Here is a 25428-nt window from a genome sequence, read left to right on the forward strand (position 1 = left end):
GACTCCATAGATAGAGGAAGCACTGGCGTGCAGCAGGTAAGTTACTGTGACATTAAGCCCTACTTCACACTGATGCGGTGTGGAATTTGCAGCATTTTCAGTGCGAATTCTGCAACACATCAAAATCGCACCCCATCCATGTAAACCGATGCGGGTATGTATGTTAACACCCCGAAATCGGTCCGTAAAACACGGTGCGATGTGCAGAATCGGATCGCATAGGTGTGAATACCTATACAATCCGATTCTAGTGCGGATCAAAAAAGGGTCCTGCACGTTTTTGGAGCGGGTGTGGTGTGAATAGAGCCATACAAAATGTTTGGCTCCAATCGCACCACATACAAATCGCATGTGATTTGTACAGGAATGTGGTGCGGTTCCTGTGCAAATCACATGGGATTTACCACATCGCATCTGTGTGAACATGAGCTTAGTGAGGTTTAATACAGCCATGCCCAAATGCAAAGCCATAAGCAAGTCAGTTGTGCACACTGTATGCAAGGTTTATTTTTTGGTTGTTAAAGTGAGAGTGAATTTATTATTATTATTATACAGTATTTATAAAGCGCCAATAGTTCGCTCAGCGCTGTACATTACAAAATTTAAGCAAATATACGTGGAGCTATTGCGCATAGCAGCCAAAAACTTAATTTCAATTTGATAGAAGCAATTATAAAAAGGTAAAGTGTTAGTGGTTTCAATAGAAAAAACATCACCTTTCTTTTACACAAGGTTATAAAAAAAAAAAAAAACAGCACCAAAGTCTGTTTTAACTAAACAAAACTGAACACAGAAAGATACATTTACTTACTGGAATGCCTTGCAGCTGAGCTTTATCCAGCAAATTATGGAGTTCATTTTTTGATGCTTCAATTTTGTCTTGATCGGCAGCATCCACCATATAGCTTTAAAATAATTATAAGTTTTAGTTTTAAAAGCCACTTCAAAGTAGTACATTTATTTCTCAAATCACAAGGTAACAATACATTTTACAGTATCCGTGGATGAATGTTAAAAATTTAAAGGACTAACTCAGTGGCCCATGCATCATTACTTAAACATTTTTTAATATATTTTGCAAATATGTTACAGAAAAAAAATTCTTAAAATCATTCATTGTATAATTTAATGTAGTTTGAAACCTCTGAAATAAAAAATAAACAAAGCATATCCTTCTATAATTGCCTCAGTGTATAGTATTTACAGTGGGGATCGAAAGTTTGGGCACCCCAGCTAAAAATTTGTATTAATGTGCATAAAGAAGCCAAGGAAAGATGGAAAAATCTCCAAAAAGGCATCAAGTTACAGATTAGACATTCTTATAATATGTCAACAAAAGTTAGATTTTATTTCCATCATTTACACTTTCAAAATAACAGAAAACAAAAAAATGGCGTCTGCAAAAGTTTGGGCACCCTGCAGAATTTAATGCATGCACTGCCCCCTTTGCAAAGCTGAGACCTGCCAGTGTCATGGATTGTTCTCAATCATCGTCTGGGAAAACCAGGTTATGTCAATCTCAAAGGTTTTAAATGCCCAAACTCATCTGACCTTGCCCCAACAATCAGCACCATGGGTTCTTCTAAGCAGTTGTCTAGAAAACTGAAACTGAAAATAGTTGACGCTCACAAAGCTGGAGAAGGCTATAAGAAGATAGCAAAGCGTTTTCAGATGTCAATATCCTCTGTTCAGAATGTAATTAAGAAATGGCAGTCATCAGGAACAGTGGAAGTTAAAGCAACATCTGGAAGACCAAGAAAAATATCAGACAGAACAGCTCGCAGGATTGTGAGAAAAACAATTCAAAACCCACGTTTGACTGCACGATCCCTCCAGAAAGATCTGGCAGACACTGGAGTTGTGCTACACTATTCCACTATAAAGAGATACTTGGACAAATATGGTCTTCATGGAAGAGTCATCAGAAGAAAACCTCTTCTACGTCCTCACCACAAAAATCATCGTTTGAACTTTGCAAATGAACATATAGACAAGCCTGATGCATTTTGGAAACAAGTTCTGTGGACCGATGAGGTTAAAATTTAACTTTTTGGCCGGAATGAGCAAAGGTACGTTTGGAGAAGAAGGGGCACAGAATTTAATGAAAAGAACCTCTGTCCAACTGTTAAGCATGGGGTTGGATCAATCATGCTTTGGGGTTGTGTTGCAGCCAGTGGCACAGGGAACATCTCACGAGTAGAAGGAAAAATGGATTCAATAAAATTTCAGCAAATTTTGGATGGTAACTTGATGCCATCCGTGAAAAATCTGAAGTTAAAGAGAGGATGGCTTCTACAAATGGATAATGATCCTAAACACACCTCGAAATCCACGGGGGATTACATCAAGAGGCGTAAACTGAAGGTTTTGCCATGGCCTTCACAATCTCCTGACCTCAACATAATTGAAAATCTATGGATAGACCTTAAAAGAGCAGTGCGTGACAGACAGCCCAGAAATCTCAAAGAACTGGAAGGCTTTTGTAAGGAAGAATGGGCAAAGATACTTCAAACAAGAATTGAAAGACTCTTGGCTGGCTACAAAAAGCGTTTACAAGCTGTGATACTTGCCAAAGGGGACAGTACAAGATATTAACTCTGCAGGGTGCCCAAACTTTTGCAGATGCTATTTTTTTGTTTTCTGTTATTTTGAAAGTGTAAATGATGGAAATAAAATCTAACTTTTGTTGACATATTATAAGAATGTCTAATCTGTAATTTGATGCCTTTTGGAATTTTTCCATCTTTCCTTGGCTTCTTTATGCACATTAATACAAATTTTTAGCTGGGGTGCCCAAACTTTCAATCCCCACTGTAGTGTAGCTCTTGGCTTTTCCTTCATCTGCTATCTGCATTAGTCACTTCTAACAGCTTTTCAACAGAAGGCAATCCTGGGGGACTGTCCTGTCCCATCTCCAACACACAGAAGGTGATTGACAGCCCTAGCTGTGCATGTTTCCTTATGAGACTGTGGTTGCGTGTGTGTGTGTGTGTGGGGGGGGGGGTAATGTTCATATTTGTCATTGCACATGTTCCTGGTCAAGAAGACCTGTGTAATGCAGCGACAACCAATGTACATCTTTGTACATATTGATGTGCTATCCTGGAGGCGTTGGACTGCCTGTGCAACCTCTGCAGGGTCCAGGTATCGCCTTATGCTACCAGTAGTGACACTGGTCCTAGCCAAATGCAAAATTAGTGAAAAACAGTCAGAAAAGATGAGTAGAGAAAAAATGTCAGTGGCCTCCACCTGTAAAACCATTCCTGTTTTGGGGTTATCTCATTGTTGACAGGTATAGATGAATCAGAGTGACTTGCGAGCCACAGGTGTGATAATTACTAGAGGATCGCAAACATGAAACACATAACTACAACTGTGTTGGAAATATCTACAAATATATGTTGCGCTCCTAAATACTTCTCAATAAATAATAATTAAATTATTACCATTAAATTAATTCAAATGATGATACAAATAACTAATAAAAGTGTATAAATACCAAAAAATATTTAAATAGATAATTTCAACTAATCAATCTCCTCCAAATAAATATCAAAATAATTCCACATAAAATACTCCTCTAAAAAAATATTTTACCAAGTGCTCATAAATCATCTATTAGTGACATGATGTACTTCCTAATACCCTCAATTTCATTTATATTCATAATACCCTCATTTAATATAATAAAAATAATAAACCAACTAATAACACTCAACTAAAACGCATTTAAATGATCCTCCATAAATAAAAATAACCAAATGCTCATAAATAATTAGTAGTGATTAGTATGAATCCAAATATCATCAAAATAATAGTCCCATTGAATAAACAATTGAGTCATACACCTGCTGTCTATCGTGTTGTGCAGCTCCTCTCCGAGTGATGACGTAGCCCCTCCCCTACGCGTTACGCCTCCAATCCCGTGGCTTCATCAGGGGGTTGTGATAGGTCAATCACTCATCCATTGCCAGCTTATATATATCCCGTCCTCCATTTTCCCGTAGATGTACTGGAGGCGACCATGTTTTTGGGGTCAATTGGAAGCACAAACTATCCTTCCTTTTGACACATTTGTTTCAATTACTATGCTACTATCTCGGAAAGATACTTTGCATATGACTCATCGGACTGCCTGGATTTAAACAACCTCTTCTTTTACTATGCATTACAATCTTTTTAATAATACATATAACGATTTAAAATAAGTGTGCCTATTAAAAAATGGCATAAATAACAATAATGATACCATTAAACAAATAATAATTATATAAAATCAACAAATAATTTAATTAAAAAAAAAAATTAAAAAAAAACAATTTCATAAAAAAAAAAAATTTTAATAAAAAAAATTATTTAATAAAAAGATAATAATTAAAAAAATATTTATCAAAATAAACATTTTAAATGGTGCAGAAAGAATCCCTCACACTCAATATACAGGTCTGCACCTGTTTTAAATTCATACCGAATGTATAAAGTACCCCTCCCCCACTCACATGTTCTACATACTTAAAACCAAAAAATATATCATCCTATCATATATGTACGTATTATCCAAACCTAAATGTCACTGATAAAGTAGGATAAATCAAAATCCTTGTTCAAACCATCTGGTGCTAAACTGCCTAACTCATAAATCCAAAATGATTCTTTTTTACTTATTTCACGGACTAAATTGTCACCTCTCCAGTGTGGATTGTGTTTGACTAAACCCCAAAATTCTATTTTCTCTACTTCTTGATGGTGATGTGATTTAAAATGTAGTGGTAAATGATGGTATTTATAGCCTCCCTATACTAATATTGTGTATGTGTTCTTTCATACGCTCTTTAAGACTCCTCTTAGTGCGTCCTATATATAATCGATTACACTGACATTTTCAGGTGTATACTACGCCTTTAGTACTACACGTAATAAATTGGTCTATTTCATACTGTTTACCATTTAAGGGATTGATAAATGTATTTCTACATCTTGGGTTTGCATGAGTTCTTCTACAGCTATAACAATGACCACATCTGTAAAATCCTGTCCCATTGAAGAAACTTCGAGTATTCGTGAGTGACCTTGGGGGTTTTAATACATTTTTTACAATCTGATCTCTAATATTTGGTGCCTTTTTAAAAATGAACCTAGGTTTATCTTTAATAATAGTTCTCAAAACTTTAACCAATTTCAATATACCCCAATGCTTAGTTATAATTTTTTGTAAGTCTCTGTATTGTCTATTGTAGGGTAATATCATGGCTATCTCCTGTTCTCCTACTTTTTGTTGTTTCTTTTTTTCTAACAACATTTTTCTATCTACCACCTCTATTTTCCTACTTTCTTCCTGTATTATTTCTTTCTTATAACCTTTATCTACAAACCTCTGGATCAATATTTCACTTTGTGCTCTATAATCCTCAACATTGGTACAATTACGTCTTAGTCGGAGAAACTGTCCCCTTGGGATATTTTTGATCCACGGTTTGTAGTGACAGCTATTAACAGGGATGTATGAATTTCGATCAGTCTTCTTAAAATGATTTTTTGTAATTATATCCACACCTGTGTTTATTACTTTAAGATCTAAAAAGTTTATCTCTCTATTGCTGATGTTCCAGCTTAATGTGATATTTTTAGTATTTTAATTTAAATTATGATAATAATTAATCAATGATGATTCTTCTCCTTTCCAAAATAATATGATATCATCAATGAATCTGCCATACATGCCAATATTCTGATTCATATTATTAATATTTTAATTATTATCTTTTTATTAAATTATTTTTTTATTAAAAAAAAATTTTTTTCATTAAATTATTTGTTGATTTTATATAATTATTATTTGTTTAATGGTATCATTATTTGTTATTTATGCCATTTTTTAATAGGCACACTTATTTTAAATCGTTATATGTATTATTAAAAAGATTGTAATGCATAGTAAAAGAAGAGGTTGTTTAAATCCAGGCAGTCCGATGAGTCATATGCAAAGTATCTTTCCGAGATAGTAGCATAGTAATTGAAACAAATGTGTCAAAAGGAAGGATATTTTGTGCTTCCAATTGACCCCAAAAACATGGCCGCCTCCAGTACATCTACGGGAAAATGGAGGACGGGATATATATAAGCTGGCAATGGATGAGTGATTGACCTATCACAACCCCCTGACGAAGCCACGTGATTGGAGGCGTAACGCGTAGGGGAGGGGCTACGTCATCACTCGGAGAGGAGCTGCACAACACGATAGACGGCAGGTGTATGACTCAGAGGCCAGCAGAGGATTTCCAATGGGATATTGCGTTATTTAAACCTGTCTAATGTGAGTTTAATACTTGGATGGTGGGAATAAAAAGTTTTAAAAGGTAAAGCACTATGTCCTCTATTTCTTCCTGTATGCGGAGTAACACAAGGACAGGATAATTAGGAGGTCTGAGATAACAAAAGGAGTGTGTAATCCCTGAGGGGATAATCAGCCACCAGAGGATACATCCATTACTCCTAAAGGAAGGATCTCCCAATTTTACCAGCAAAAGTATATGTCCAGCAGGTTCCAGGGAAAGTGAACCGAAAGCGTATATAGCCTAATTGCAGGCATCAAAGGAGGTGAGCGCACATCTTCACTTTTTGAAGGATTCACAAAAGTCACAAATTGAAGAACAACAAGCACCAAGTCACTATATATAAACAATTGTTTATTCAATGGGACTATTATTTTGATGATATTTGGATTCATACTAATCACTACTAATTATTTATGAGCATTTGGTTATTTTTATTTATGGAGGATCATTTAAATGTGTTTTAGTTGAGTGTTATTAGTTGGTTTATTATTTTTATTATATTAAATGAGGGTATTATGAATATAAATGAAATTGAGGGTATTAGTAAGTACATCATGTCACTAATAGATGATTTATGAGCACTTGGTAAAATATTTTTTTAGAGGAGTATTTTATGTGGAATTATTTTGATATTTATTTGGAGGAGATTGATTAGTTGAAATTATCTATTTAAATATTTTTTGGTATTTATACACTTTTATTAGTTATTTGTATCATAATTTGAATTAATTTAATGGTAATAATTTAATTATTATCTCATTGTTGCCCATCTAATGCATCTGTTTTTAATTTAATTAACACCAAAGCAGCTGAAACTGATTAACAACACCCTCTGTTACTTAACTGACTAGATCAATATCCCAGGAGTTTAACTGACTTGATACTATACTCAGATTAAAAAGACTTCCTTTAATTTTTTTGAGCAGTGTAGATATAATTATCCCAGACCCCAGAAAACTCAGTATAGTCTTTTCTAAGACCCTAGAAAACTCAGTATAACAATTAGCTTGCATTGACATCTGTGCACTTCCCAACATGCAGCACCTGACACAGAAAATGTGTGCTTTGCCGTGGGTTTCAGAAACATGTGAAAATGGGCACTGCGCTGCCATTTAGGCTGCATTTACAACTGCGTGTTTCCAAACGCCTGGCAACCCTCAAATAAAATGCACAACACACATTCAGAATTGCACAGATGCCAACGCAACCTAAATGGCAACCCACGTTTTCTGTGTGGGTTGCCGCTCTTTCGGAAATGCGCAAATGCAAGCACAGTGGTAACGTAAGTGCGACAAGAATCACATGGCAAAGCGCATGCGTGGGTTGCCACAGCACAAGTGTGACGCGTGTTTGTCATGTTTTTCTAAAACAAGAGGCAAAGCTCGCATTTTCTGTGCGGGTTGCCATGTGTTTAGAAATGTGCAGATGTGAATAGAGCCTATATGGCAATGCAAGCGAGATGTGTTTGCTGGGGATTTTCAAACGCTTTGCATCGTGTTTCGGAAATGTATGTTGCGCTTATGTAGCCATTAAGCAGTGTTCGCATCTGCGCATTCACAAACGTGCAGCAACCACACATCATGCTTGTACTGCCATTTAGGCTGCGTTTGCATTGCGTGTTCCCAAACACACATCCCACACAGAAACAAACACTTTGTTGTGTGTTTCAAAAAGGCACATAACGCATGTGCTACGGTTAGGCTTTGTTCACATTTGTGAGTTTTCGAACGCACAGCAAATGTGCGCTTTGCTGTGCATTTACAAAACCTGTGTAGCACTTGTGTTTCCGTTTCCGCACATAAATGTGTGCTTTGTTGTGTGTTTCAGTACATCATGCTTACGCTGCCATTTAGGCTGCATTCGCATCTGCACTTTTCCAAATGCACAGCAATTTACACAGAAAACACATGCTTTGCCATGGCAAACGCACGCATGCATTGCTAGTTAGGCTGCATTCACATCTGTACATTTCTGAACGTGTGGCAAACTGGCCACAAATGAGCGCTTTTTCGTGCATTTTGGAAACAAGGGCAAACACGTGTCATGCTTTTGTGATGCATTTGCATGTTTTCAAACATTGGCAACTTGCACAGAAAACACTGTGCAAGTTGTCCACATTAAAAGTTTCATTTGACAAAGGTGCTCCACACTATCAGATACCTTAGCGGTATCTAAAAACGGTATGGCAAGATTTCCCAAAATAGTCGTTGTTTCTAAGTTCGGGTATGTGTGGATTTTTACAGCAGTGGATCAATTCTGGACAAAATCTGATTGATGTGGCTGTACCAATTTGTGAAAAATAATTGATAGGCAGCTGGAGACAACCCTGGCAAGTACGTCAAAGTAGAACTATAAGCAAAACTTTTTTTCCATTTTGGATAGAGTAAGGGAGAGTTCTGACCCCTGTAAAGTTTATTTTTGCCATCTGTGTCCCATTGTAGAGATTCCCCTTTACTTCCAGTTTCACAGCCAAAAAGGAAGTGAGTAGAAATCCTTGCAAATTAATGGAATCCCTTGGGGACCCTTAGGTTAGCAAAACAAGTGTCCCCATTGGATTATTTCCCCTCTATTACTTTTTTTGGGGACAACCCAAAATGTGGGATTTTCTTTTACTTTCAATAACGATAAACAGGACAAATAGGGTAAATCTCCCTAACAGGCAGAGGTATAACAGGTGTTCTAAACCATCTCCACTCTATCCAAAGCTAAAGGCTTTGCCCAGGCTTTGGCAGCACAATTACTTCATGCATGGATAAAGATTATGACTTTTGTTCTCTAGCACCAATGATAATAGAAAATAATTCAGGGGGAAATACTTCCCTGAATTTTCTACATACTGTATATATACACATAGTTATATTTCCTATGTGTCCAGACTTTAGTGACACCCTGTACTATCATGCATTAAGTACTTGCGAACTGTTATAGGGCAACTGCTCTGCGCAAAATCATGTGTATATATACACACAGCGGGTAAAATAAGTATTGAACACATCACTATTTTTCTAGGTAAATATATTTCTAAAGGTGCTAGAAATTTAAAATTAAAATTAAAGGACTAGACATTTTCACCACATGTCAGTAACAACCAATGCAATCCATACAAAGAAACCAAGACAAATAAGTTCAGAAATTAACTTATGTATAATAAAATGGAAATAGCACCTTTAGAAATACAGTATCTCACAGAAGTGAGTGCACCCCTCACATTTTTGTAAATATTTTATTATATATTTTCATGTGACAACACTGAAGAAATGACACTTTGCTACAATGTAAAGTAGTGAGTGCATAGCTTGTATAACAGTTTAAATTTGCTGTTCCCTCAAAATAACTCAACACACAGCCATTAATGTCTAAACCGCAGGCAACAAAAGTGAGTACACCCCTAGGTGCAAATATCCAAATTGGGCCCAAGGTGGTGACCGCCATTTATTTTCCAGCACTGCCTTAACCCTCTTGGGCATGGAGTTCACCAGAGCTTCACAGGTTACCAATGGAGTCCTCTTCCACTCCACCATGACAACATCACAGAGTTGGTGGATGTTAAGAGACCTTGCGCTCCTCCACCTTCCATTTGAGGATGCCCCACAGTTGCTCAATAAGATTTAGGTCTGGAGACGTGCTTGGCCAGTCCATCACCTTTACCCTCAGCTTCTTTAGCAAGGCAGGGTCGTCTTGGAGCTGTGTTTGTTGTCATTATCATGTTGGAATGCTGCCCTGCGGCCCAGTCTCCGAAGGGAGGGGATCATGCTCTGCTTCAGTATGTCACAGTACATGTTGGCATTCATGGTTCCCTCAATGAACTGTAGCTCCCCAGTGACGGCAGCACTCATGCAGCCCCAGACCATGACACTCCCCACCACCATGCTTGACTGTAGACAAGGCACACTTGTCTTTGTACTCCTCACCTGGTTGCTGCCACACACGCTTCACACAATCTGAACCAAATAAGTTTATCTTCGTCTCATCAGAACACAGGACATGGTTCCAGTAATCCATGTCCTTAGTCTGCTTGTCTTCAGCAAACTGTTTGCGGGCTTTCTTGTGCATCATCTTTAGAAGAGGCTTCCTTCTGGGATGACAGCCATGCAGACCAATTTGATGCAGTGTGTGGCGTATGGTCTGAGCACTGACAGGCTGACCCCCCCACCCCTTCAACCTCTGCAGCAATGCTGGCAGCACTCATACATCTATTTCCCAAAGACAACCTCTGGATAGGACGCTGAGCACGTGCACTCAACTCCTTTGGTCGACCATGGCGAGGCCTCTTCTGTTAAACTGCTGTATGGCCTTGGTCACTGTGCTGCAGCTCAGTTTCAGGGTCTTGACAATCTTCTTATAGCCTAGGCCACCTTTATGTACAGAAACAATTCTTTTTTTCAGATCCTCAGAGTTCTTTGCCATGAGGTGCCATGATGAACTTCCAGAGACCAGTATGAGAGAGTGAGAGCGATAATACTAAATTTAACACACCTGATCCCCATTCACACCTGAGACCTTGTAACACTAACGACCTACATGACACCAGGAAGGGAAAATGGCTAATTGGGCCCAATTTGGACATTTTCACTTAGGGGTTTACTCACTTTTGTTGCCAGCGATTTAGACATTAATGGCTATGTGTTGAGTTATTTTGAGGGGACAGCAAATTTACACTGCTGTGCTCTCACTACTTTACATTGTAGCAAAGTGTCATATCTTCAGTGTTGTCACATGAAAAAATATAATAAAATATTTACAGTACAAAAATGTGAGGGGTGTACTAACTTCTGTGAGATACAGTACATTTACTGTGAAAAATGGTGATGTGTTCAATACTCATTTTACCTGATGTATGTGAATTTGCATTCCCAGGTAGGGGGCGCGTATGCCGTCCTACCCGCGCTGTCATTGGCTCCTGAAGGGGTCACGGAGAGCGTTTTATGATCACTCAGTGAACCGTGGAGCAGCTGATCGGAGAGAGATCCGTGAGTGTAAAAAAAAAAGATCTCTCACCTGTCAGCAGGGACATGCTGGTTTTTATCTTTCTGTAAAAGCAGGGAGATAAAAGCCAGCAAGTCCCCTAGTAAAACAGCATACAGTACACAGTGTAACCACTCCCTAACGCACAGTTAACCCTTTGATCTCCCTAGAGGTTTACCCCTTCCTGCTCATTGTCATTAGTACAGTGTCAGTGCTTTTTATTAGCACGGATAACTGTATTAGTGTCACTGGACATGTCAATGGCAGTTGGTTGCCACCCAGTTTCAGTTAGTGTCAGAATGCCCAATGTACTATCGCAGTCCTGCTATAAGTCGCTGAACTCCGCCATTACTACTATAAATAAATAAAAATACCAGTATATATGCCGCCATTTTGTAAACCAATTAACCACTTGCCTACTGGGCACTTTTGCCCCCTTCCTGCCCAGGCCAATTTTTAGCTGTCAGCTCTGTCGCACTTTGATTGACAATTGCATGTTTATGCAGCACTGCTCCCAAACAAAATTTTTATCATTTTTTTTTAGACAGATAGAACTTTCTTTTGGTGGTATTCAATCACCACTGGGTTTTATTTTTTCCTAAACAAACCAAGAAAGACTGAGAATTGTATTGTATTTTTTTAGTTTCTGTTAGCACTGATGTGCACTAATGAGGCTGCAACTATGGGCAATCATAGGCGGCTCTGATGAGGCACTGATAGGTGGCACTGATAGGCATTGGCAGGCATCACTGGTAGGCATTGGCAGGCATCACTGGTGGGCACTGAAAGGCAGCACTCATATGGCACTGATAGGTGGCACTGACGAGCATTGATAGGCGTCACTGACTGGCATTGATAATTGTCACAGACTGGCACTGATAGGTGGCACTGATGTGTACTGGTAGGCACATATGTGACAATGATGTGCACTGATGGGCATTGACAGGTGGCACTGATGGGCATGGACGGGGCTACACTAATCATCAAGGCACTGATCACCAGTGCCCTAATGATCAGTGTAGATGACCAGCTGATCAGTGTAGATTATCAGCTGTGTCCAATCACAGCTGATCTCATGTAAACAGGAAATGCCGGTTATCAGCAGTCCTCTCCTCACATGCTATCAGCCTACATTTTGATGCATAGTATGTCTCTGAAATATTAAAAATGAAGGCACAGTCGCAGTTTAGAAATTGCCCTTCAAATTTGAGGTGGCTAGAGTGGAGTTTCAATGAATGTCAATGAGCGGTATGAGTTGCAAACAAATGGTCATATTGTGAAAACTATCAGGACTATGGCTTAGCCATGGACATTTTTAGTGGCAGCAGGGATAGCTGAACATTTTGATATAAGATTTGTGTAGGTGGGCTTGAAAATGAGGAAGTGATGGCAGTTTAGAAATCATGTCCTGATTTTTCAGCTCACACTCTAGCTTTTGTCAGCTCCCACTCTAGTTTTGAACATTACGCCATTCATTCCTATGGGACCAATTTCACCACAAAAATGCCGATATTTCATGAACCATTCGGCGAAACGTTCCACAAAGTTATAGCACACCAATCGGGAACAATCTGCACGTTTTGGTATATTACTGTCTATGTAGTGTAAAAACTGTGGGAGGAGTTAGGGTGGTAAATTTGGCTATAATAATAAGAATATATATATATGTGAGATTACAGTAAGTGGTCTTGCCATGCAAGAACACTTAATTAGAAAGAACTCAACACTAAGCAAAGCACTTTTGTATGTTTAACTGTGATAAACTCTTAACTCTAAGGTCCCTGAAGAGGGCACATGGTCACAATTTGAGAAAGGAGGTTTATTCTTAGATTTAGGAAGGGTTCTTTATTGTTATCGCAGTAGAAATAGAGAGATCGCTGTTGCCATGCAGGACTCCTGCAGACCTGTCAGTGTATCTGTGTGCTCGTAACTTGTACAGGCAAGCAGATACACTGACAGGAAGACTAAATGAACTACCACAGCGCTCAACAGTGCCGTGGTAGTTCACTGAAGACCACCGGCTGACAGCTGCAAAGGCTGCTGGGACCTGTAGTTTTCCTATTCACAGAATACTGTGAATGAGTGAGGTGGCCAGCCAGATCCCCCACTAGCTGTCAAAATGGGGGATTGGATTTTGTAACATGTTACACCCTAAATATGGGTGTAGCATGTATCATGTTCCAAAAGGTGAACTTATCCTTTAACGCCACAGCCTCCAGACTTTTCACAATATCTCCTGTTTTCTTGATGATGTAGTTTTCCAGATTTTTTTCACACATAGGCTTCTGAGAAAGGCCTTTATAGGCCTTCACACAATATCTGAGAATCCGATAACAGATGCTGAAAAGCCCAATAAGCATTAACTGATCTGAGTGTATTTTCACAGGAAAGGGTTAAACCTTTATTAAAAAATATGCATATGTAGTTATTTAACTCCCTAGTGGATCAAGTGTTATTGGCACTTGATCCTGCTAAAATTCATCCCTTAATTTCTAAGCAGCGTGCTTGGATAGGCCTCCCTTGCCCACCTGACAACACCCCTAGAAAGGAGATGGATGTATGTTCGTGAGCTCTGGTTTGTGGCAGCAGGAGTCATTCTGAAGACCAGCACTGCCATTCCGAAAAAAAAAACCTCACAGCAGAGTTGTATGTCTATCAGCGACTGTTTTTATACATACACACAGCACTGTGTTATTGGATTTTGGGACTTTTAATTATTTAATATATGAATGTGGACTTAGATCATTTCAATTAATTTATGCACATTCTTTATGTAGCAGCATTTTATTGATTATTTTTTATGATTATTTAGTGTGCAGCGCACTCATTTTTTATATTGTTTTTTTGTATTTTCTGGTGTTCAGGGAAAGAGTAGCAGTAGTTCCTCAACTGTTTCACTATTGTTTCAGAATATATATTTTTTGCACACATTTATTCACATATTGTATTGACTGGGGTGTAGCGCAGGTTTTTTCCCCTTTTTCTGTCTTTTATACATACAGTGGGGATCGAAAGTTTGGGCACCCCAGCTAAAAATTTGTATTAATGTGCATAAAGAAGCCAAGGAAAGATGGAAAAATCTCCAAAAGGCATCAAATTACAGATTAGACATTCTTATAATATGTCAACAAAAGTTAGATTTTATTTCCATCATTTACACTTTCAAAATAACAGAAAACAAAAAAATGGCGTCTGCAAAAGTTTGGGCACCCTGCAGAATTTATAGCATGCACTGCCCCCTTTGCAAAGCTGAGACCTGCCAGTGTCATGGATTGTTCTCAATCATCGTCTGGGAAGCCAGGTGATGTCAATCTCAAAGGTTTTAAATGCCCAGACTCATCTGACCTTGCCCCAACAATCAGCACCATGGGTTCTTCCAAGCAGTTGTCTAGAAAACTGAAACTGAAAATAGTTGACTCTCACAAAGCTGGAGAAGGCTATAAGAAGATAGCAAAGCGTTTTCAGATGTCAATATCCTCTGTTCGGAATGTAATTAAGAAATGGCAGTCATCAGGAACAGTGGAAGTTAAAGCAACATCTGGAAGACCAAGAAAAATATCAGACAGAACAGCTCGCAGGATTGTAAGAAAAACAATTCAAAACCCACGTTTGACTGCACAATCCCTCCAGAAAGATCTGGCAGAAACTGGAGTTGTGGTACACTATTCCACTATAAAGAGATACTTGGACAAATATGGTCTTCATGGAAGAGTCATCAGAAGAAAACCTCTTCTACGTCCTCACCACAAAAATCATCGTTTGAACTTTGCAAATGAACATATCGACAAGCCTGATGCATTTTGGAAACAAGTTCTGTGGACCGATGAGGTTAAAATTTAACTTTTTGGCCGGAATGAGCAAAGGTACGTTTGGAGAAGAAGGGGCACAGAATTTAATGAAAAGAACCTCTGTCCAACTGTTAAGAATGGGGTTGGATCAATCATGCTTTGGGGTTGTGTTGCAGCCAGTGGCACAGGGAACATCTCACGAGTAGAAGGAAAAATGGATTCAATAAAATTTCAGCAAATTTTGGATGGTAACTTGATGCCATCTGTGAAAAAGCTGAAGTTAAAGAGACGATGGCTTCTACAAATGGATAATGATCCTAAACACACCTCGAAATCCACGGGGGATTACATCAAGAGGCGTAAACTGAAGGTTTTGCCATGGTCTTCACAATCTCCTGACCTCAACATAATTGAAAATCTATGGATAGACCTTAAAAGAGCAGTGCGTGACAGACAGCCCAGAAATCTCAAAGAACTGGAAGACTTTTGTAAGGAAGAATGGGCAAAGATACCTCAAACAAGAATTGAAAGACTCTTGGCTGGCTACAAAAAGCGTTTACAAGCTGTGATACTTGCCAAAGGGGGCAGTACAAGATATTAACTCTGCAGGGTGCCCAAACTTTTGCAGATGCCATTTTTTTGTTTTCTGTTATTTTGAAAGTGTAAAATGATGGAAATAAAATCTAACTTTTGTTGACATATTATAAGAATGTCTAATCTGTAATTGGATGCCTTTTGCAGATTTTTCCATCTTTCCTTGGCTTCTTTATGCACATTAATACAAATTTTTAGCTGGGGTGCCCAAACTTTCCATCCCCACTGTACACAGCCTGGCTGATGCATGACACAGCACTTCAGTGCTGAGCGATCTTTCAGTTTTATGAAAGAAATCTGGGCTGTAAGGCTGGCACAGGCCTCACATTACACAGGTCTCCGCATTACTGCTCCCTCATTTCTAAAAGTGAAAGCTCACACAGTGCTACAGCACTTTGTTGTACCACAACCAAACAATCAAGGGACATCTCCTTAGGATGTCATGGAGTAGACCCAGGAGTAGGAAGAAAAATGCTCTGGTTAAAGTGGTAGTAAAGTCCGCTTTGTGATGTTTACCTATTGGTAAGCCTATAATAAAGCTTACCTGTAGGTAAAAATAATATCTCCTAAACATGCATATCTCCTAAACATGCGTATCTCCAAAACATGCATATCTCCTAAATATTCGCTCTTTTTGGCAGCCAGCACATGTGCTCTGAAGGAACAACATACCCATGCCGTTCCTTCAGAGCACTGTGCCATGGCCCGTGACTCCCGCACATGTGCGGGAGTGACATCATCGCGGCCAAGCCATTCAAGCTGCCACAGCCTGCAGACCCAGAAAGAAGTCCAGGTGAAGATGGAAGCCCTGTCACCTGTGACAATGCAAGTGAGACTGTAAAAAAGGAATAGCAGTGGTTCAAAAGGTGTACAACACATGTTGTAAGAGGTACATCATATATAGAGCAATGCAACCAGCCCATGAACCCTGGACATGCTGGAGATCCTGTATTGCCCTTTGTAGTTTGGAAATAAGATGAGAAAAGGTAAGAGACAGCAAATGGGAGGTAGGATTAACTAGTTGGAAACCTAAATAAGAAAGGGTACATTTAGGGGCCCATGAGAGGTGTTAACAGTAATGTTATGCTTGGTTTTAGGGACAATGTTAGCACCTAACAAAATTTGGAGTATTTGACCTTGTAAAGGGAAGCTTTGCTGAACAGATCAAGGGTGTGGTGAAGGTGAGGGACAGATTTGGTGGGTTCAGTTAGAGAGATAATGACATTGTCGGCATACAGGCTGATTTTGTGGGTGAGATCGCCAACTTTGACAACAGAGATGAGAAGGTTTGTACAAATGAAGTGGGCCAAGGGTTCCATTATCGGGGGGAAAATTACAGGGGAGAGAGGGCAGCCTTGACAGATCCCATTAGTTATATGGAAGGGGTTAGACAGAATGCCTGACATAACCCTAGCACTGCGGGATGAACACAGAGCCATTATATCTGAATATAGGACCAGACAAGCCAAATTTTCCAGGACTGCTTTGAGAACGTTCCAGTCAACCCTATCAAATGCCTTCTCTGCGTCAAGAAAGATGAACAGAGAAGGCATTTGGTGGTGCTCAACCCATTGTAATATGTCTATGAAGTGGCCAGTACCGTCCGATGCTTGTCTGCCAGCCACAAATCCAACTTGATCAGGGTGAACTAATGTGAAATATTAGAAAGGCAAGTGGCTAATAGTTTAGTGTAAAGTTTGGTATAAGTGTGTCACGATCCACCTCGCGGCGTCTCTATCGGTCCACAGCACGGGGTTCCTCAGGGCGCGGGGTCCAAGTTCCAATCTGCTTATTCACCAGGGCCCCTGATGGTGGGGATGGACTTGGAGCAGACTGAGACCAGGTCGCGACCCCTGAGTATGTCCGACAATGGTAGAGAGCACCGTCAGAGGAGTGCGGGTAAAGGAGTCTGATGTGAAGAGGCTGGCAGACATGGTAACCGGGAACGATCCGTGCGGGATGGATGGATGGATCGTCTGGGTGACGTGAAGCATAGTCAGGCAGGCCAGGTCAGCAGAGGATCAGGCAGAAGGATGGTCAGGCAAGCCAAGGGTTAAGCAGGAGAAAATCAGCAGGGTCAGGTACAAAGCAGAGGTCGGCAACGGAATAAGCACAGAATCAGGTATCAGGAACAGAGCCAAAAGACCAAACGGCAACTTGACATACCTCTAGTCCCGTTTAAATAGCCCGCCCTGCACTGTCATTGGTGCCAGGCACGTGTCCGCGATCACGAGTGCGCATGCGTGTCCGCGATCGCGAGTGTGCATGCGCGGCCGCCACGATCACTCAGGTCCCGCTGCTTGCTGGCTAGGGTGCATCGGTGTTCTGGGACACCGATCCCTGACAGAGTGTTTAATAAGGAAATGGGTAGGTAGCTGGCAGGTTCATGGGATGCTTTACCAGGTTTACAGTGCCTTGAAAAAGTATTCATACCCCCTGAAATGTTCACATTTTGTCATGCTACAACCAAAAATGTACCTGTATTTTATTGGGATTTTATGTGATTGTAAAATATCGTATTGTCTAGATATTTTGTTTAACTTGTATTGATAAGAATTGTTTAAAATAGAAAGTCCTTCTAACTCTTGAATAAACTCAAAATGATGATTTAATAATAATAATGCATAAAATTAGAAATAAAATATTAGAATACAAAAGGTTTAGATAATGTCCAAAAAAATATAGTAAAGTTCTTAAGATATTGTATGTAATTATGTAATAGTGTGTTGTGTAAAGCTGTGTGTGTATGTGTGCCAAGGCTTCTAACAAAGTGTTTCTCTGTCTTTGTTCTGCTCTTTTTAGCAGTTTCAGCCCCCACCTTGTCCTAAAAATGGGCTGGTATTCTTGTAGTTCTACAAAGATAATTGACACCAACAGATATATTAGAACAAAACCTCCAGTCTAATTCTCCTCCCTTGGAGTATGAATGTAACTTTAGAAGGTCTAGACAAAACGTCACTGACATTCCATCAATTAGGATAAAGATGTATTAGATGTATAACACACACACACACATATATATATATATATATATATATATAGTGTATCTATCTCCTAAAAGTAATCTTAATAAGAGTTATCTCATATATAAATATCGTAATCAAGAAATATTACAGCATAAATCTTGTAAACCTAACATGTATGAAATAGATTTTTACAATTCTCTAGTTAGTGCAACATAATCTCTTACATAGATGGGGGAGGGATGGCTAATTACTACCATGTTGCTTGAATGTAGAGAAAACCAAGATATATGTTCATATATGTATACACAGACTATGTAAAGTCTATTTAACCTCCTTGGCGGTATGATTCTTTCCGATTTTTGGTGCTGAAAGCGGTACCATTTTTTTGCATGGAAATATGTAGTTTTTTTATTGTAGGCCTGTAATTCTTAGGAAAAACTCACTGAAATCTGTCCGAACAAGAGTCTAGTAAACATCCCGGGTAGGATAAAATTTGAAACACGTAATCATAAATTATAATTTAATAAATAATCATAAAAAATAATAATATAATAATAATACATTTAATTCAATAATATAATCAAACCAAAAACACTGAAATGTGAAATATAGCGCCAAGTTAGCACATTGCTGAGCAAAGTCGCAAAATCGTTTTCAGTGTCTGATGACGAATTTCCCCACAAATCATTATCACTCAATTCTGCAAGTGGTTCTGATTTACTATCGCTGTTCTCCTAGCTGATCTAAACCGCTTTTGACCTAAAGGGACACTTTTTGGATGCCATGGACATTTCTCAGTTTCCAGGCAGGAAGAACAGACAAAATGCAGGCAGGGCGCAGGACAAAGCATTAGGGACAAGATATACCGTATTTGCCGGCATATAAGACTACTTTTTACCCCTTGAAAATCTTCTCAAAAGTCGGGGGTCGTCTTATACGCCGGTATACGGCATACTGACACTTTTTAGGGGGGTGGCGCGTTGCCGCCACCGCCCCCCCCCCTTCCCCCAATGGAAGGGACACTAAGTACAGGGGTGGGCAGCGGCTGTTTCTTACCTGGTTCCGGTCCCACGACGATCCGGTCCAGGAAGCGCGGCTGCGCCTTCAGTTCGGCCACTGGATGTTCGTGCGGCTGCTCGGCTCCGCCTCCTCACCAGTGATTGGCCGCCAGAACTGTAGCTCAGGAAAGGCACACAGGCGGCCACTCACCGGCGAGGGGGTGGAGCCGAGCGGCCCCGCGAAAATCGAGTGCAGTACCAGCAGGTAAGTGGTCAGTGTAGAGGTGCTGCTACAACCACATATGCTGGCTGCAGCAGCACCATACGAGAACAGGGTCAGCAAGTGTCAGTGGGAGGAATAGTGCCCCATCATTGGTGTCACTGATAGCAATGATGGAGCACTATTCCTCCCACTGATACCAATGATGGGGCACTATTCCTCCCACTGACACCAACGATGGGGCACTATTCCTCCCACTGACACCAATGATGGGGCACTATTCCTCCCACTGACACCAACGATGGGGCACTATTCCTCCCCCCCACTGACACCAACGATGGGGCACTATTCCTCCCCCCCACTGACACCAACGATGGGGCACTATTCCCCCCCCCCACTGACACCAACGATGGGGCACTATTCCTCCCCCCCACTGACATCAACGATGGGGCACTATTCCCCCCCCCCCCTGACACCAATGATGGGGCACTATTCCACCCCCCACTGACACCAATGATGGGACACCATTCCTCCCACTGACACCAATGTTGGGACACCATTCCTCCCACTGACACCAATGATGGGGCATTATTCCCCCCACTGATACCAATGATGGGGCACTATTCCCCCCACTGATACTAATGATGGGGCACTATTCCTGCCACTGATACCAATGATGGGGCACTATTCCCCCCACTGATACTAATGATGGGGCACTATTCCTCCCACTGACACCAATGATGGGGCACTATTCCTCCCACTGATACTAATGATGGGGCACTATTCCTGCCACTAATGCCAATGATGGGGCACTATTCCTGCCACTGATACCAATGATGGGGCACTATTCCTCCCACTGATACCAATGATGGGGCACTATTCCTGCCACTGATACCAATGATGGGGCACTATTCCTGCCACTGATACCAATGATGGGGCACTATTCCTGCCACTGGTGTGCATTGGAAGAGGGGTAGTCTTATACGGCGAGTATAGCTCAAACACTAAATTTTAGCAGGAAAAGTAGGGGGGTCGTCTTATACGCCCAGTCATCTTATACGCCGGCAAATACGGTATGTGAAATTGGTTGAGACAGCAATGTTTTACTATGTAAAATGTAAAAAAAAAAAAAAGACATTTTTTAAAATTTTTAAATTTCCCGCCGCCAGCGGTGCCCGTACGTCCCGACGTCACAGGGAAAGGACACAGAAGCCGGATGCCGGCATCGGCCGGAGGAGATGGCCGGGGACGCTGCAGGGAACACATCGCGGGAGCGCAGGGTAAGGTAAGTAAAGAACAAATGCCGGAGCAGTGCCGCATGGTATTCCCGAGTGTAGCTCGGGGTTACCGTTTGTGGTACTGAAATGTTACCCCGAGCTACACTCAGGAATACCGCCAAGGAGGTTAACGAACTTTTCCCAATCTAGAACAAATAGAAATATAATAACTCAATTATTCTATTAAGATCCAACTCATTCATACATATGTTAGTACTGTTAATAAGAAGAGATTATATATTAGTTTAAGGAAAGTTTCTAACAGTGATAAACCAACACAAAGTGGCAAATGATAAATGGTTTTCAACATTTTTTACAAATACATATTTGAAAAGTGTGGTGGGCATTTGTATTCTGCCCCCTTTACTCTGACATCCCTAACTAAAATCTAGTGGAATCAATTGCCTTCAGAAGTCATATAATAGTACAGGATACGAGCGCTAGATCTGTATTTAAAGAGCAGCTAGCATGAAAAGGTAATACCTCAAAACCTTCTATGTAAAAAAATATGAAAAATAACATGCAGCGCTAAGATGAAAATAATGTACCTGAATACATGAGAATGCAATAAATAAAGTATATAAGATCTTATAAATGAGTAGTTCATTAATTCAATGCTTCATAGATAAATTGGTGATAAACGGTGAAACTCTGGCCCTGATTTACTATTGTGCCTGGGCGCATTTCCGTGGGCGAACGCCTACTTTTTATGAGCGACCGTCTACTTTTACCCCGCAACGAGATTTACTATTGAGCAGCGTCCATAAGTAGACGCCCAATCGAATTTACTAACGAGACAAACGCCCGGAATCAGACTCACAAAGCAGACTTGCTAAGAGGCACGTCTAACACCATGAAAAATCACTGCAGAGACATGTTCACTTAGAAATTTGCTTTGCCAAATATCAGGACTTCACTTTAAACAATATCTGCCATTCCAAAAAAAATTAAAAATGTGTTAAAAATTGTTTTTTTCAAGCAAAATCAACACAGTAAAAAACTAGACGCCCGTGCAGTGTGTTTGGCCGATATAAATGCGCATGTGCAGAACACATTTTAGACGTCCTCTCTGGGCGCTTGCTTTTTAGCCACTGCTCAATAGTAAATCTCAGTGTGGATTCATTTGACAGCCGACACTCGGTCGCGTCTACGGTGTTTAACAAACAGCACTAAGCATATCTTTATGTATTCTAATTTGAGTTCCTTAGTTCTAGTGATTCTATTTTTGTTTCTTATCCTTTATAATTATTCTGTAATGATTTTACTTATTTCCAAGGTCTAGATAATATTTATTTTGACAGCTGAATGTAAAAATAAAGGTCCGCAATAAAAAAAAAAAAAATCAGCGTGGGACCCCCCTCTCATCCATACCAAGCCCTTCAGGTCTGGTATGGATATTAAGGGGGAACTCCACGCTGAAATTTAAAATAAAAAACAGCGTGGGTCCCCCTCAATATTCATACCAGACCCTTATCCGAGCATGCAGGTCAGGAAAGGGGGGGGGGGGACGAGTGAGCGCCCCCCCCTCCTGATCCATACCAGGCCACGTGCCCTCAACATGGGGGGGTGCTTTGGGGCACGGGGGGCTCCCCCCCAAAGCACCTTGTCCCCATGTAGATGGGGACAAGGGCCTCTTCCCCACAACCCTGGCCGGTGGTTGTGGGGGTCTGTGGGCAGGGGGCTTATCAGATCCTGCCCCCCCCCCCTACGTAAATGAGTCTGCGGTACATGGTCCCATGACTCATTCACAAAAAAACAAAATGTGGTGTAAAAAAAACACAGTACAGGGTCTTTGACAAGTCCTTTATTAAAACAATGTCCCCCGAAGTAGATCCAACATCAATCACGGCGGCGGCAGCGACTCGAAAAAAAAAAAATTCCGTTCCCGTTGGAGGCTTCCAGCCGTCTGGGAAAAAAAGGCTAGCTGACAGTTCTTAAATAGGTTAGGGGCGGGGCCAGCCGGGGACATCATCCCCGCCCCTTACCTATTTGAGAACTGTCACCCTGTCTCTCCACTGAGGCAGGAACAGCAAACATGTGACATGGGGCGGGATCACTCGGATGATGTTCCCGGCTGGCCCCGCCCCATACCTATATAAGAACTGTCAGACTTTCTCCTGCATTCAGTTAGTTAGCCTCAGTGGAGAGACAGGGTGACAGTTCTCAAATAGGTAAGGGGCGGATGATGTCCCCGGCTGGCCCCGCCCCTAACCTATTTAAGAACTGTCAGCTAGCCTTTTTTTCAGATGGCTGGAAGCCTCCGACGGGAACGGACCTTTTTTTTTTTCTTTTTTCGGGTCGCCGCCGCCGCCGCCGCTGTGATTGACGTTGGATCTACTTCGGGGGACATTGTTTTAATAAAGGACTTGTCAAAGACCCTGTGCTGTTTTGTTTTGTTTTTTTACACCACATTTTGTTTTTTTGTGAATGAGTCGCGTGTACTGCAAACTCATTCACGTAGGGGGGGCGGGATCTGGGGGCCCCTTTGTTAAAGGGGGCTTCCAGATTCTGATAAGCCCCCTGCCCACAGACCCCCACAACCACCGGCCAGGGTTGTGGGGAAGAGGCCCTTGTCCCCATCGACATGGGGACAAGGTGCTTTGGGGGGGGGGCCCCCGGCCCCAAAGCACCCCCCCATGTTGAGGGCATGTGGTCTGGTATGGTTCAGGAGGGGGGGGGGGCGCTCGCTCGTCCGTCCCCCCCCTTTTCTGACCTGCCGGGCTGCATGCTCAGATAAGGGTCTGGTATGGATATTGAGGGGGTCCCCACGCTGCTTTTTTTTTTTTTTTTTAAATTTCGGCGTGGAATTACCCCTTAATATCCATACCAGACCTGAAGGGCTTGGTATGGATTGGAGGGGGACCCACGCTGTTTTTTTTTATTATTTATTTAATTCACAGAGACTGCAACATTGTATCTATTTGTATCCATTTCGGATATACAGTTGCAAGAAAAAGTATGTGAACCCATTGGGATTACGTGGAGTTTTGCATGAATTTGGCATAAAATGTGCTCTGAACGTCATCTAAGTCACAACATTAGAAGAACAGAGTCTGCTGAACATAATACTACACAAACATTAGATGTTGCCATGGTTTAATTGCACATAACATGTAAACATTCACAGTTGCAAGAAAAAGTATGTGAACCCATTGGGATTACGTGGAGTTTTGCATGAATTTGGCATAAAATGTGCTCTGAACGTCATCTAAGTCACAACATTAGAAGAACACAGTCTGCTGAACATAATACTACACAAACATTAGATGTTGCCATGGTTTAATTGCACATAACATGTAAACATTCACAGTGCAGGGAGGAAAAAGTATGTGAACCTTTGGACTTAATAACTGTTTGACCCTCCTTTGGCAGCAATAACCTCAACCAAACGTTTCCCGTAGTTGCAGATCAGACCTGCACAACAATCTGGAGTAATTTTGGACCACTCCTCTTCACAAAACTGTTTCAGTGTAGCAATATTCTTGGGATGTCTGGTGTGAATCGCTCTCTTAAGGTCATGCCACAGCATTTCAATCGGGTTGAGGTCAGGACTCTGACTGGGCCACTCCAGAAGGCGTATTCTGTGCTGTTGCAGCCATTGTTTTGTTGAATTACTTGTATGCTTTGTGTCATTGTCCTGTTGCATCACCCATCCTCTGCGGAGCTTCAGTTGGCGGACAGATGGTCGTACGTTTTCCTGCAAAATGTCTTGATAAACTCTGAAATTCATTTTCCCATCAATGACAACAATCAGTTCAGGCCCTGAGGCAGCAAAGCAGCCCCAGGCCATGATGCTCCCCCCGCCATGTTTTACAGTGGGTATGAGGTTTTGATGTTGGTGTGCTGTGCCTTTTTTTCTCCACACATAGTGTTGTGTGTTCTTCCCAAACAACTCAATCTTGGTTTCATTTGCCCACAGTATATTTTGCCAGTAGTGCTGTGGAACATCCAGGTGCTCTTTTGCAAACTTCAAACGTGCTGCAATATTTTTTTTGGACAGCAATGGCTTCCTCCGTGGTGTCCTCCCGTGTACTCCATTCTTGTTTAATGTTTTCCTTATTGTAGATGTGTCAACAAAAATGTTAGCATGTGCCAGAGATTTCTGTAGGTCTTTAGCTGACACTCTGGGATTCTTCTTTACCTCATGCAGCATTCTGCGCTGTGCTCTTGCAGTCATTTTTACAGGATGACCACACCTAGGGAGAGTATCAAGAGTGCTAAACTTTCTCCATTTGTAGACAGTCTGTCTTACCGTGGACACATAAACATCAAGGCTTTTGGAGAT

General features: G+C 41.0%; 1 protein-coding gene across 5 annotated transcripts in view; it reads right to left on the reverse strand.

Annotated features, from left to right (window-relative positions):
* LOC149445363 (ADP-ribosylation factor-like protein 8A) overlaps positions 1-25428 on the reverse strand; it is a 480831-nt gene that overhangs the window by 274326 nt on the left and 181077 nt on the right. For all 5 annotated transcript variants that reach the window (XM_089653882.1, XM_089653879.1, XM_089653880.1 and 2 more), the window contains one exon: positions 812-905. In XM_089653882.1, the coding sequence (XP_089510008.1) occupies positions 812-905 (94 nt within the window). The remainder of the gene's footprint in view (positions 1-811; positions 906-25428) is intronic.

Source organism: Staurois parvus, unplaced genomic scaffold, assembly GCF_062004578.1.
Source record: "Staurois parvus isolate SC_StPar_1 unplaced genomic scaffold, SC_StPar_1.0 ptg000725l, whole genome shotgun sequence".
NCBI lineage: Eukaryota > Metazoa > Chordata > Amphibia > Anura > Ranidae > Staurois > Staurois parvus.